General features: G+C 37.9%; 1 protein-coding gene across 1 annotated transcript; it reads right to left on the bottom strand.

Annotated features, from left to right (window-relative positions):
• Positions 1 to 346: 346 nt before the first annotated feature.
• On the bottom strand, positions 347 to 3,475 carry LOC149848418 (two-component response regulator ORR3-like). Its single transcript, XM_090004270.1, has 5 exons — positions 3,373 to 3,475; positions 1,463 to 1,542; positions 820 to 897; positions 643 to 713; positions 347 to 539 (listed from the first exon to the last, which is right to left on the bottom strand). Exons 1-5 carry the CDS (start codon positions 3,473 to 3,475, stop codon positions 347 to 349), a joined length of 525 nt encoding a protein of 174 aa, XP_089860396.1.
• Positions 3,476 to 12,539: the final 9,064 nt, after the last annotated feature.

The raw sequence follows: 12,539 nt of genomic DNA, 5'->3' as shown, positions 1-12,539 counted from the left end.
CATGTTAGTAACTGTAAATCTTTAGTCACATGGATAAACAAAACGATCATGGTACCCATTTTCCAATCTTAAGAAAGAGCTCAGTGATGAATCCTCATAATGCAAGCAGAAATACATATAGAAACAAAAAGGCAGCAAGATACACCATCAAGCCCCAATACTATACACCCTCATCACATATAAGCACACACAAAAAAAAAACCCGCAAAGGACAGAAGGAAGCAGTGAAGATATCCAACACCCAAAAACAAAATCCCACATTCCATACGAGCAAGGAAGCAGTAATCTCCACTTTGGCAGAAGCTTGGCTACAGTGCAGGCTGGTCGAGGACGGAAAATTATTCCATCAAGCAACGGCAATGCCTGCAAGGCGTGGTCGTCGCTCTGTTTCGTTTTCGGGTATTATGTCTGGGGGTAGCTTTCGCTTCTTGGTGGCTTTCACTAAGAGTGTGGCGGGTCTTATGTAGCTCCTTAGTTTATTAGTATCTGCTAATTGAAGAGGCTTGAGGATGAAATCTTCAGCTCCTTCGGAGAGGCACCTGAGTGTCAACAGCCATGACTATCTTGTGAGAAGCAAAAAATTTAGTGGGAAAAATGAATATGAACTTTAGTAAGATTGCTCCAACTTGTTAGCAATATTACCTGCTGATTCTCTGTGGTTCATTCTCCGATGACATTAACACTATAGGAATAGATTTTAAGTAATTGTGCTCCTGATATTTCATCATTGAGATACATAAATCAATGAATATAAGAATAAGATAAATGATATCAGTTACAAATGTAAATACAGGGGAAATATTTCCAAAAAGATCATGCCTTTGCTATCTTGAGGAGATCATATCCAGACATTCCAGGCATACAGTAGTCAGTAAGGATCATGTCAATTTGATTGCCCTACAAATGATTTTAAAAGATAAGTTGCAGAAAGAAAAAGAAAATTAGTATATAAAAGGAAACTCCACAATGAAAGAAGGGAGTTGTTTTTGTAAATGAATGCTTCAGTTACAAAAGGGTTAGAACTTAGCAGACATTAAAACCATGAACAGTTGTTCTGAACTATCTGTAATGGTAAGGGGTAAATACTGACATCCATGAAAAGGACAAGGAAAACACAGTACAGCTGTGATAACTGCACATTAAAGTAGATCAGCGGTATCACAGACTAGATCTTCAAACTTCAAAACAGAGAAAATTTTCTCCAGACTTCCTTGATGTCACTTTGAGGCGGGCGTACTGTACGGGTTTCTCTGAATCAACTGACATCAATGTAGAACAGATAAAGACAGATCAAAGATGGTATCCAAGAAATAGGCCCTATACAGAAGTAAAAGCATCACAGATTCACCCAGCCCAAGAAGTTTGCCATGAGATTCGAGTATTGGGGCCAAGAAATTACTGGAAGGTTCCACACCACTGGGATGCACAATTAAGTGTTGGGGAATAACTGAAGTTTACTTACATTAATACTGGTTGGATTGACGTTCTCTTCATTTAAACCAAGAATATCCATTGCCTTCTTCCCACTATCGACAGTAGTGACTGCAAAGACCAAGGAAAAATAGAACTACTAAGAAATATCAAAAATAACAATTTTGTGAAAGTCTAATATAGGTTTTAGCCAGTCTATGAGCTGTAACCAGAACATACTTCAGCTTTTGAAATTTCACTAGTTCAAATCCTGAACTGAATATAGAAATGTGTGTGTGTGTGTGTGGTGGAACAGTCTCACAGCCATAAGAAATAACACATTCTAAACACTTGCATATACGGACCTGGAAACTTATTTGCAGGAAAAGAATTAAAAGGACAGAAAATGAGCTTATAAAAACAAAAGGATATTGATAGTAACCAGATGATAACCAGACAGAGGAAAAAGGAAAAGCACATATGAATCGGCCACAAAGAAAAGTACAAAGATATTGATAGTAACCAAATGATAACGAGAGAGGAAAATGGAAAAATATAAATGAATTGGCTACAAAGAAAAGATACAAATTTTCAGGAAAGAAAAGTCTTTCAAATATAAAGTTTTCAAGAAATATAAAATTACAAAATTTTGGAGCAAATATGGTGTAAAACCAAACAATAAATATGCTTCCGAGAATAAAATAAAGACAGCAACGCTTACTAGAGAGCAAATTATTAGCCAGATTCCAGAAATTTACCAGATATCGAGAAAAAAGTCGATCAATAAATAACACGAGTCCGTATATGTGGGGTTCAAAAAAAGCAAAAAGTTTTGAAACGCCCACAGGCCACATGAGGTGGGAAAATCTAGAGAGAGAAAAGCAGACAAACCTAAAGCAAGTGAATATGAAAAAAGCGAAACAAATGAACAATAGCAAATCGTCCTTCTGTAAACGCAGACGAAAAAATAGAGAACTTCGATGAAGAACCCACAGAAAACAAAGGAAACCAAATACAAAGATTGAGTTTTAATTTTCGTCTAAACTCTTTTAATATTTCCGAAGCACAGAAAAGATTAAAAACGTCATCCACTGCTACTAGAAGCAAGAATCAAAAGAAGACTCCAGCAAAAAATTAGCAGAACTGTATTCTAGATGATGCTACTCAGAAAAAGAAAAATGCTAAAAAAATTGTAATTTAAGCCCATATATACCCAAACCACCCATTCATTGGAACCATCCAAATCAAAGCTTGCAAGAAACACACCCCTGCGTTTCCACTTATTGTAAGAAAGGACTAAAAGAAAGCATGCAAAAAGTCTCACAACAAACACCAAATGGGTAGACCCAAGAATTCACCTCACACCATCTCAAACTATTTAAAACCAACCCTGCTAGAAGGAAAAATGAAAGGAAATCACAAACTCGCAAACATGAACTGGAAAAGGAAAGAAAATGCGAGAACCGACATCCAATTCTGTAAAAGAGAGTGAAATGGAAAAAAACTACAAATGTCAAACTTCTCGCATACCATCACGGAAACCAACATTGAAACAAGAAAAGGAACACTGACAAATCCAAACTGTAGAAAAGCAAACACACACACACACACACACAATGCCAAACTTCACATTTCACTCGTACCGTCCACTGAAACCAACAGAGAAACGAGAGGAGATGAACACCCACAAATCCAATTTGTTGGAAGCACGGAGCCTGTAATGCCTCAACCTTAACATTTCTCTCAAAATACTCATAAAAACCAACAATGAAACAAGAACAAAAGGAAAACCAACTAATCCAAAATGTAGAAAACAGAACCGACAATGCCAAAGCCTCACATTTCCTTCACGATAACCATAATAACCAAGACACAAAACTCAAGAAAAAGAAACACCCACAATCCGAAACACTACGCTCCGGCCACATTCTCAAGCAAGGGCGTCAAAGGCTTGAAGGATACCTTTAAAGAGGCCGGATTTGAGGATTTTCTCGACGATTTTCCAGTCAACTGCGCAGTCGTCGACGGCCAGAACGTGAAGGTAAGGTGGCGGTTTGTCAGTCATGGCTGCTCTCTCTCTCTCCAGCGTAGAGCCTCCCCTGCTCTGTCCTATCCACCACCACCACTTTGTCTGTGGTACACCCATTAATATTCTTCCCCTTCGATAGCCTACCTTAGACTCTATGCCATCCTCTCTCTCTCTCTCTCTCTCTTGAGATATGGAAGATTGAAAAGGAAATATGCAAACGTAGGGTACAATTTGGCTAAATTAATAAAAAAGAACAGAGAGAGAGAGACTCATATATATCTACCTGGCTTTTCTGTAATGCAAAAGAAAGGTTGTCCCCACCTCTTGGATTTGGCAATATCTCACAGGGTTTGACATGGATTCCTTTGACTCTTCTGGATGACAATAATACCCTTAAGATCGAGGTTTTGCATGAACGAGTGAGAGACTACTTGGGATGGGTCTGGTTCATGGAGCCCGTGGCTTGGCTTAGCTTTGGTACACAAGATCCAACCCGTTGTTTACTGACAGACTCATCACCTGTGCATGTTTGAATCCCCTTAGCACGTTAAACAGTGGATTCCCTGTTTGGAATCTAAGCCCCTGAGGTAGCCCGAGTGGGAAGTGTGGAATACCCATTGCCAAAGTCGTTTGGGATGAATGTAGTTGTAGGATATGATGAAACATATTTGACACCTCCAGTTCCATATTTGACTCTCCAGCTACATGCTACATGAGGTGGTAGTTGCTAAATGCTACACCAGTGCCTACTCCAAGGACCTTTCCAACGCTCTTTCAGTTACAATTTCAACTTTTCAACTGCATTACAAACAGACAAGTGGAAATGGTAAATCCTTAACTGAATGGTTTCACTTATCCCAAACAACCATGTGGATTTGCTAAAACCACAAATTTTAGGGATTCCGTAAATGCATTCTTAGCTACCACCGACTGGAAGATTCCAAACAGGGCCTTGGTTTACTTGGATTTACTTGAGTAACATCTGCATGACTTTGAAATTGGCATGGTTTTTGTTAGACATGTATGGAGCCTTGGCTTTGGGAACTGCACCAGATGAGGGTTAGGCCTACGGAATTTCCAGGCCATAGTAAAGTACCAAGTTCAACTGCTAGATCCCAATTGGACTTGGAGTAATCATGGGTAAATTTTGATTCTGGTTCATTGGTGTAAATTAGTGCATGGTGTTGTGTTGGTATGTCCAAAGCAACTTATTCTTTACGAGGAGGCAAAAGTTGTGTATGCCAATTTTAATAAGCTTAAAAAATCAATGACCCCACAATGTACCTTAATTTCAGGGTTAAAAAATCAATAATGAAGTGAAAAAGAAAACACACAACGCTCAATCCCCTAGCAAACAAAGAATGTGTGTGACTAAGTAGATGTTTCTCAACGACTGATTTCTCGCTGGGTAGGTGCACTATTTTACCTACCGCTATATATATATATATATATATATATATATATATATAGTTGTCTACCTCTGCAGCTAACTTACCACCAACGAACGGATGTTTTCATGTTTTTTTACAAATCTGACCCTGCAGATATGTTCAGCATGATCAATTTACTAAAAAACCTTATTTAGATCATGTTTTCTCAATAAAAATAACAAGTTTTGAATATTTATGAAAATTTTTAAATAGTTGATTTTTAAACCTTATAAATCAGATGATTCAAGAGTCAGATCCATAAAAAATCAAGCATGTAAAACACATTTGTATGATCAGTTTTAAGAAAAATATGAAAAAAAAAACTCTTCAATAGACTGACAACAAAATAAAAGCTTTAGATTTTCAAATTTCTTAAACTTTTTTAGTTGATTATAACCTATAGTTATGATCTATAAGCATTATTTACTAGAAAATAAGTTTTGGATAATGTGATTATAACATATATGTATATTTTTAAGACCTTTAAAAATCAATGGCTCACTGTAATGCATCAAGTTTTTTAACCACTTGTAAAAATACGTAAAAAATGAAAACTTTTTTATTGAAATAATCATTAGCAAAAATATTTTTAACTTTGGTTTGAAATATCATACGGGTTACATTTTACATAATAATGATTTTACTAAATTTAATGTGAATAACCTTTTATATTTAAAATACTGCAACCCAATAAACGATAATATTTTTAATAACATGTATCCATAATTTAATGCCCGAAAGGAAAAAAAAGATTGGCTCTCGATACTGTCTCAGCATCCCGCATCCACTCTGCAGCTATACGTCACCCGAAATCTCATAAAAAGGTTAAACTTTACACCAAAACATACGGTGAGTGTAAATCACAAGAACATAAAAAAAGGTTAGACTAATAAAAAGTGACTTAGGTAACGAGAGACAGAGGGCTTGTTAAGTCGTATTTAAAAGAAGGGGGGTCAACGAGTCAAAGGGGAGGATGCGGGAAAGGGGGATAGGGTAATGTGATGGGAGAGGGTGACCCATTTGGGTCTTGTCCCAAATGGGTCTAGCCCATTTCTCACGGGTTGGCCTGTTGATTCTCAACAAAGCACGAGTCAAGACCTGAACCAAATCCTGATGTGTTGGTCCTTATACGAGGGTTCAAAACCTAGAGATCTACATGAAGCGAGTCCACTCTATTCGGGTCCCAAAAATTCAACCTGGTGAGTGGATCTGTTTGGGACTCTTCCAAGATCCAAACCCCAAAATGAATGTGTGTTCTATTTGGATCTTTGTTAAGATCCAATAATGGATTAAGGATCCAAATTATGGATTCCAATAGAACTAGGTCCAAACTAACCCCTTGTGGGTTGACCCGTTTGGATCTTTGTAAAGATCCAAATCAAATGACTTTAGGATCGGCTAGGTCTTAGTGGATCTAGGTCCAAACCATACTCATGTTCAAATCCCTATAATCCTAATCTATTAGGGTTGGCCTGAATTTATACGGGAGGTTCGTATATTGCAAATCAAAGTTCATCTAGATCTGGTTGAGTTCGGATCTTCTTCTAGGTCCAAACATAATTAGACCTAATCTAGATTAGATCCACTAACTGGATTCAATCCCAGTCATATGGGTTGATTCAATTTGGATCTTCCCAAAGATTCAAACTGAATTGTTTTAAGTTTCAGTGGATCTTGTGTATTTCAATTGGATATTTCGAACTGTCTATTATTTTTCTTAGATCTTCATTGAGATCCAGATCAAGATACTTTATTCAAAACCTTACAAAAAAAATTATTTAATTCAAAATCTCAAAAAAATATGACTTAAAAAATCTAAATTTTGCATCCAAAAACATGATCCGAAGCATGATTCATGTTAAATAAACTATATTGAGTAAGTTAATAAGGTTTAATTGAGAAGATAGAGCCTACAACCATGAATTCTAGTATGTGGGAATTGGTACTCCTCGATTACCGTATCATTACTGATATATATGGCGTTGCATCATGGATCACCCATATCAGTATTTCTCGAGATGGGTGTGGTCTTCATCTCTAGAAATGTTGAGATGGGTGGCTGTTAGTGGCGGTCTACGGTGCTGCATAAAAAATGTTTTATATATATATATATATATATATATGGAGCAATGTTATTAGTATCGGGCTGATACACATTGTGTCGATAGAATTTTGATAATAAATGTGAAAATTACAAAATTATTTATTTAATATTTATTTTAAAACTATTTTAATGATTTTAACATGTGTCACATAATCATTGACACATAATAATTTTTTATTATTTTTTAGACGATACAGAATGATTCAGCTGAGTATTGTCGTCAGTCAATACAGCTGAATCGGCAGCCCAACGATTCAGGGCCGATATCGATACTGACAACATTGGTGTGAAGAGAAAGGGAGAGAGCAGGGGTGCGGGTCCAAACCCAGGCCCGACCAGGAATGAGTATGGTGGCATGTGGCCCATTCTTCTAGAGAGTATGTTGGATCCGGTGACCTCAAAACTTGGTACGAGGGTTGTGCTGGCTAGTTGGACACAGCTGACCATTCAAAGGCAAAGACTTTATTCCTCATGTTGGGTTTGCCCTGGGTCCAATTTGGTTACATACCGATTAGATTTTCCGGTTTCGTTGCTTGAATGATGACGACATATTGGATTTCACTTTCCAAGCTTTCACACCCAACCAAACACTGACTCGGAACCCATTTGCCCACACCCTTTCGCTCTCTCAATCTCTCGTTATGACCATAGTCATAATCATAAATATCTATTTGATATTGTAACTAACTCGCAAATTTATTGTGATACTCTAAGAGTTAATATAATATAAAAAAACATGTTATTCTTGAAATATCAGCTGTTTGAAGATATCATATTTTTATCGCAGTTTTAACATGATATCCTATCCTGTGCCAAGCTGAAGGCTCAGGTTCTAATCCCTCGCCAGATGGGGCTTAAGAGATATCTGGTACGGGTCTGCCTAACCCCAGCTTGCCTTTCAAAAAAAAATTTTCTTTTGGATGCATTTTATATTATCTTATATTTTATTTATGCGTCGATGGGGAAAAAGGAAAAAGATAATTTTATTTTATTTTTTATAAATAGGCTGATTTGATAGTGACACATCCTCACGTGATATCCATCTGCTTCGCCAAGCCGCTTCGTCTCCTCCTCTCCGACCACGTGCATTTCCATCCATCCATCCTAACCTCGTTGTCACTTTTCCAGCGTCAGATCTCTGTGGACCCACACTAAATTCCAGGCGGGCACGTGCGGTGACGACGGCCGTCACGTGACCATAGCGGGGCTTTCTTTTTCGGATGACATCATCCTCACAATGGCGCAGGCAGCACCAACTCGGGCCGGACTCGTTGCTGGATCGAGGTTCGGATCTGGACGGGTCCCACTTGGAAACACCATGCTTTGGTCCGATGTACAAAAAATATCAGAGAGAAAAAATGTCGTCACGAAAGATCAGTTTTTGAAAGAAACTCAAAAAGCAGACTTGCATATATAGCAATTAGAAACATAAAATCATGTACTTATTATAATAATATAGAAAACATGTAAGTGATTTAGAAAAGGGAAGAAGAAAGGAAGGTCTTGTATACCACGGCCGTGGTTACTCATGTGGTCAGCAGGGTCATGTGTCAAGCTGAACATACAGGATCGAATCCTGCTGACGCATGAGAGCTGTTGTTGCTTTATGGCATGCAAGGCTTAGTGATCGTGTCTTCAACCCGGTGTTTTACGTTGTAAGAAGACAGGGCCTATTAAGTGTCCCAGTTCTTGGTCAGGGTTTTGCTTCGTCATAAAAAAAAACAAAGGAAAAAAAATAATTATATAAATAATATTAGTAGCACTAGACTTTGTTTTGCAAAATTGAAAAGAGTACGTTATCAAATAATGGAAGGATCTTGTAATTGTACAATCCTATAGTGACTTCAATTTACTGTGCTGGCAAATGAGATTAGCTGCTCGTGGCTAGGCTCATGTTCAGCTTGTAAAGATCTAGTTTGGACACGTAAAATAAGCACGATGAGCTCAAGCGTGAACAGCCAATGTTCGTCTCACCTCGGTTAGTATGAACTTGTTTATTAATACTAAAGATATTTTACATATAATTTATTTTATAGAATGAAGATGGTTGAAGTGTTTGGCTAGTTTGAGCTTGGCTTAGTAGTTTCGGATCTAAATTTTTGTGTTTTCATCTTTGAAAAAAAATATTGTAAATGTGCTGCTCGCGTTCATCTCGTTTAGCTCAAGCTTGGCTCAACTATACACAAGAAACGAGCCAAGCTTGAACACCCTCTGATTGGTTCGTTCGGCTCGTTTGTCAGCCCTATTTTACTTGTAGGGGTCCACTTAATAAAAGATTTGGGCCTTTTTACAAGAGAATCAAAGTTTTGGCTTTTGCTTTTCACATGCATTAGTAAATAAGAAATACTTATATGAAAGAGAATTTGGAAAAGTTGGTGAGAGAGAGAAAGTGTAGCCTGTTATTACTCAAATGATAAAGGTTAAATTTTTGTTTATCATGGAAGGTGATCAATGCAAGCGAAGGAAGTCCAGCATAATTTATCAAGCCTTCTTCGTTAACTAGTGCCAAGAGATTCCTCATCAAACGAACAAAGTCTTTCTTGCCAAAGGGTTACAATTAACAATGCTTTGTGTGAACGTGAACTTCTCAAATCTCCCCTTTTACCATCGTCTCTCTCTCTCATGATTATTTCTGACTCTTGAAATAAGCCATCAAATGAGCAGTGAATGACTATCTGGTGTCATGAGAAGTTGTCTTGTCTCGCTAAAGATATCAAGGCTTGGCTCCATAATCGATATGTGGTTAAATTTCAGCAAATGACTGCTTGAGAGCAAGAGATTTCAGCGTTGTATCAAACTGTCTTTCTCAGAATCTCTATCTGATTTGCACCTGCAGAGTTTGCAGGCCAAATCCATTGAGTTATCAACGCTTTTGAAAAACTGGAGGGTCAATGAAGAAATTAGATGGAAGCAGCGGGCAAGGGTGAAATGGCTTGCAGCTGGAGATGGTAATACTAAATTTTTTCACTCATATGCTTCTTATCGTCATAGGAGGAATGTTGTTCCATCAATCACCATTGGGAGTGTTTTGTACTTTAATCAACACATTATTTCAGCCGTCACTCAGTATTTTAAATATTTATATTTTGTTTTGCTTACCGTGGATGGTGTCATTGGTCTTGTTTCTGTTGGTTCGATTCAGCAAGATCGAGCCAGATCTATGCAAATGAAGTTATCTGAAGACTGGATTTTTAGGGCCATCAAAAGTTTTTCACGGTGGAAAGCTCCAGGTTCTAATGGGTTTCATGTGAATTTTTTCAAAATTTTTTGGGTTTGTGTCAAGCCTGATATTATTAATATGTTTGATGAGTTCTATCGCAACTCCAAATTGCCTATTCAAACCCACTTGGCAATTATTTTTTTAATTTTGAAAGATGATATTGCCACTAATATCTTTAGGTTTCGCCCAGTTTCTGTTATGAGTGTCCTCTATCGGATGATCGCCAATGTGTTGGCTAATAGGTTGAAGGTCGTGGCTCACCAAATTTTTTTGAACTCTCAGTTTGCTTTTATCCACAATAAGAGGATTCACCATTCTTTCATCTTGGCCTCTGAAGTCATTCACTCTTTACATCTTAGTGGTCAGCCCTATTTTTTTCTTAAACTAGATTTTCATAAAGTCTTTGATTCTGTGCATTGGCCCTTATTATTTCAAATGTTATCCAATTTTGGCATTGATCATCATTTTTTTGGGTCGGTGAGGAAATTGGTCTCTAATGCTCAAGCCATGATTAAGACTAATGGCATTAGAGGTGACCAGATCAAGTTGGGACATGGATTACGGCAAGGCTGCCCTCTCTCGCCTTTGTTGTTCAATGTCATTGTTGAGGGTCTCGTGGTGTTGCTTAAGCGTGCTGCGGAGAAGAGCCTGATAGATCCTTTAGATGTTCCATATTTCTTGAACTATATTCTTATTTATGTTGATGATATGATTATTTTTGGGTGAGCAAACGTGCAACAGATGCTTAGATTCAAACTTATTCTCCAGTTCTTTCTCTCTCTTTATGGGCTTTCTCTAAATGATAGCAAATGCTCTCTTACTATATATTCAATGTTGAGTCTTTTATGCTTGCAGCGGGATAATGGATTTTTAATTACATGATCTCTGATGATGACGTATTTGGGTATGCCATTACAAGTGAAGCGCCTCTCCTCCGTTGCTTGGGCTCCAACTATTCAAAAAGTAAAAACTAAGCTTTTTTCATGGCAAGCGTCTTATCTTTCCATCGTTGGCCGACTGACTTTAATCAGACATGTTCTTCCCTCTATCTCTGAAATTTTTATATCAATGTTCATGATGCATGTGGGTGTGGAGAAGCATATTTGTCATTTAATGATGGATTTCCTTTGGTCTGGGTGTCAACTTCAGGGTAAGCGTCATTTGGTTGGTTGGTGAATGGTGGTGTTACCTAGGCGTATGGCTGGCTTAGGTGTTTTTGCTCCAAGACAGAGGAGTATATATTGCTCTTGTGGTCAAGCAATGTTGGATGGCCCATCAACCAGGTTCTTCATGTGCTTGTTTGCTTCATGCTAAATATGGTGCTCCTGATTTATTTCTTCTTCGTCATATATCTCGGAGGTTGGTGATCTCACACTTGTGAAGCATGTGGCTGAGAGTCTTATTGTTCTTCAGAGATCAAATTGGGGATGCAAGAAATTATGATCAGTGGTTGCAATGGGTGATTGCGCCAAACAGTGTGTTCCATACCCATAAAGTGTATAGATCGTTGCTCCTTCTGGGGGCCGATTGGTTCTTTGAGTGCGTGTTATGGGCTAAGGGCCCTTTCTCAAGATCTCGGGTCTTGCCTTGGTTAATTTTGCATGATAGGGTTCAGACTCACAGTTATTTAAAGAAGTTGGGTTTTCTATTTCCTAGCTGGTGTGTGCTTTGTCAAGCTGCTGAAGAAATTACTTTTCATTTATTATGGTCCTGCCCAATCTTTGTGGTCCTATTTAATAGGACGTGGAGATCTCTGAATGTAATTGTCAAAGAGGAATCTTTCACACTTGATCTGCTCTTAGGCCTTGTTGGAATTAGACGATGCAAGCGGTGAAGGCTGATCTGGAAGACATGGTTGCTTACTACTTGGTGGTTTGTTTGGATGACGCGCAATGATGCTATTTTTCGTCAAATTTCGATCATCCTTAATAATCTTGTCCATAAAATCCTGATTAATGTATATGTGATTCTACGTATGCATCTTAGAGACCTCTTCTTCCCTCTGATCAATGTTCACTCATCGGTGGTGCCTTCTAGTCAAGCGAATCTTGGTTGAGCTTGGCTTTGTTGTCTGTTGCTATCTTTTTGTAGTTTCTTTTTCTTTAGCTTCTTATTTTTTTATATTTCTATTTTTGTTTTCTATCTTATTCGGTTCATGGGTTCAACATTTTGTTGATCTTATGAGTGGTAATGTTGATCTTCTTTGGTCTCTCTCTCTCTCTCTCTCTCTCTCTCTCTCTCTCTCTCTCTCTCTCTCTCTCTCTCTCTCTCTCTCTCTCTCTCATGTGTTGAGAAGACTTCCACCAATACTCATTCTTGAGGGATCAAAATTAGGGGTGTCAATGG

Source organism: Nuphar pumila, chromosome 1 (assembly GCF_984573655.1).
Source record: "Nuphar pumila chromosome 1, dmNupPumi1.hap1.1, whole genome shotgun sequence".
NCBI lineage: Eukaryota > Viridiplantae > Streptophyta > Magnoliopsida > Nymphaeales > Nymphaeaceae > Nuphar > Nuphar pumila.
The sequence above is the reverse complement of the archived record's forward strand: the minus strand, read 5'-3'. Positions and strand labels throughout refer to the sequence as shown.

Bases quoted from the DNA above. Each gene is read 5' to 3' on its own strand.
- LOC149848418 (XM_090004270.1), bottom strand. From the start codon at position 3,475: ATGACTGACAAACCGCCACCTTACCTTCACGTTCTGGCCGTCGACGAC. The intron at 1,543-3,372 runs GTATCCTTCAAG...TGGTCTTTGCAG, and splicing joins CAAATCCGGCCTCTTTAAAG to TCACTACTGTCGATAGTGGG. The intron at 898-1,462 runs GTAAGTAAACTT...AATCATTTGTAG, and splicing joins TCAATCCAACCAGTATTAAT to GGCAATCAAATTGACATGAT.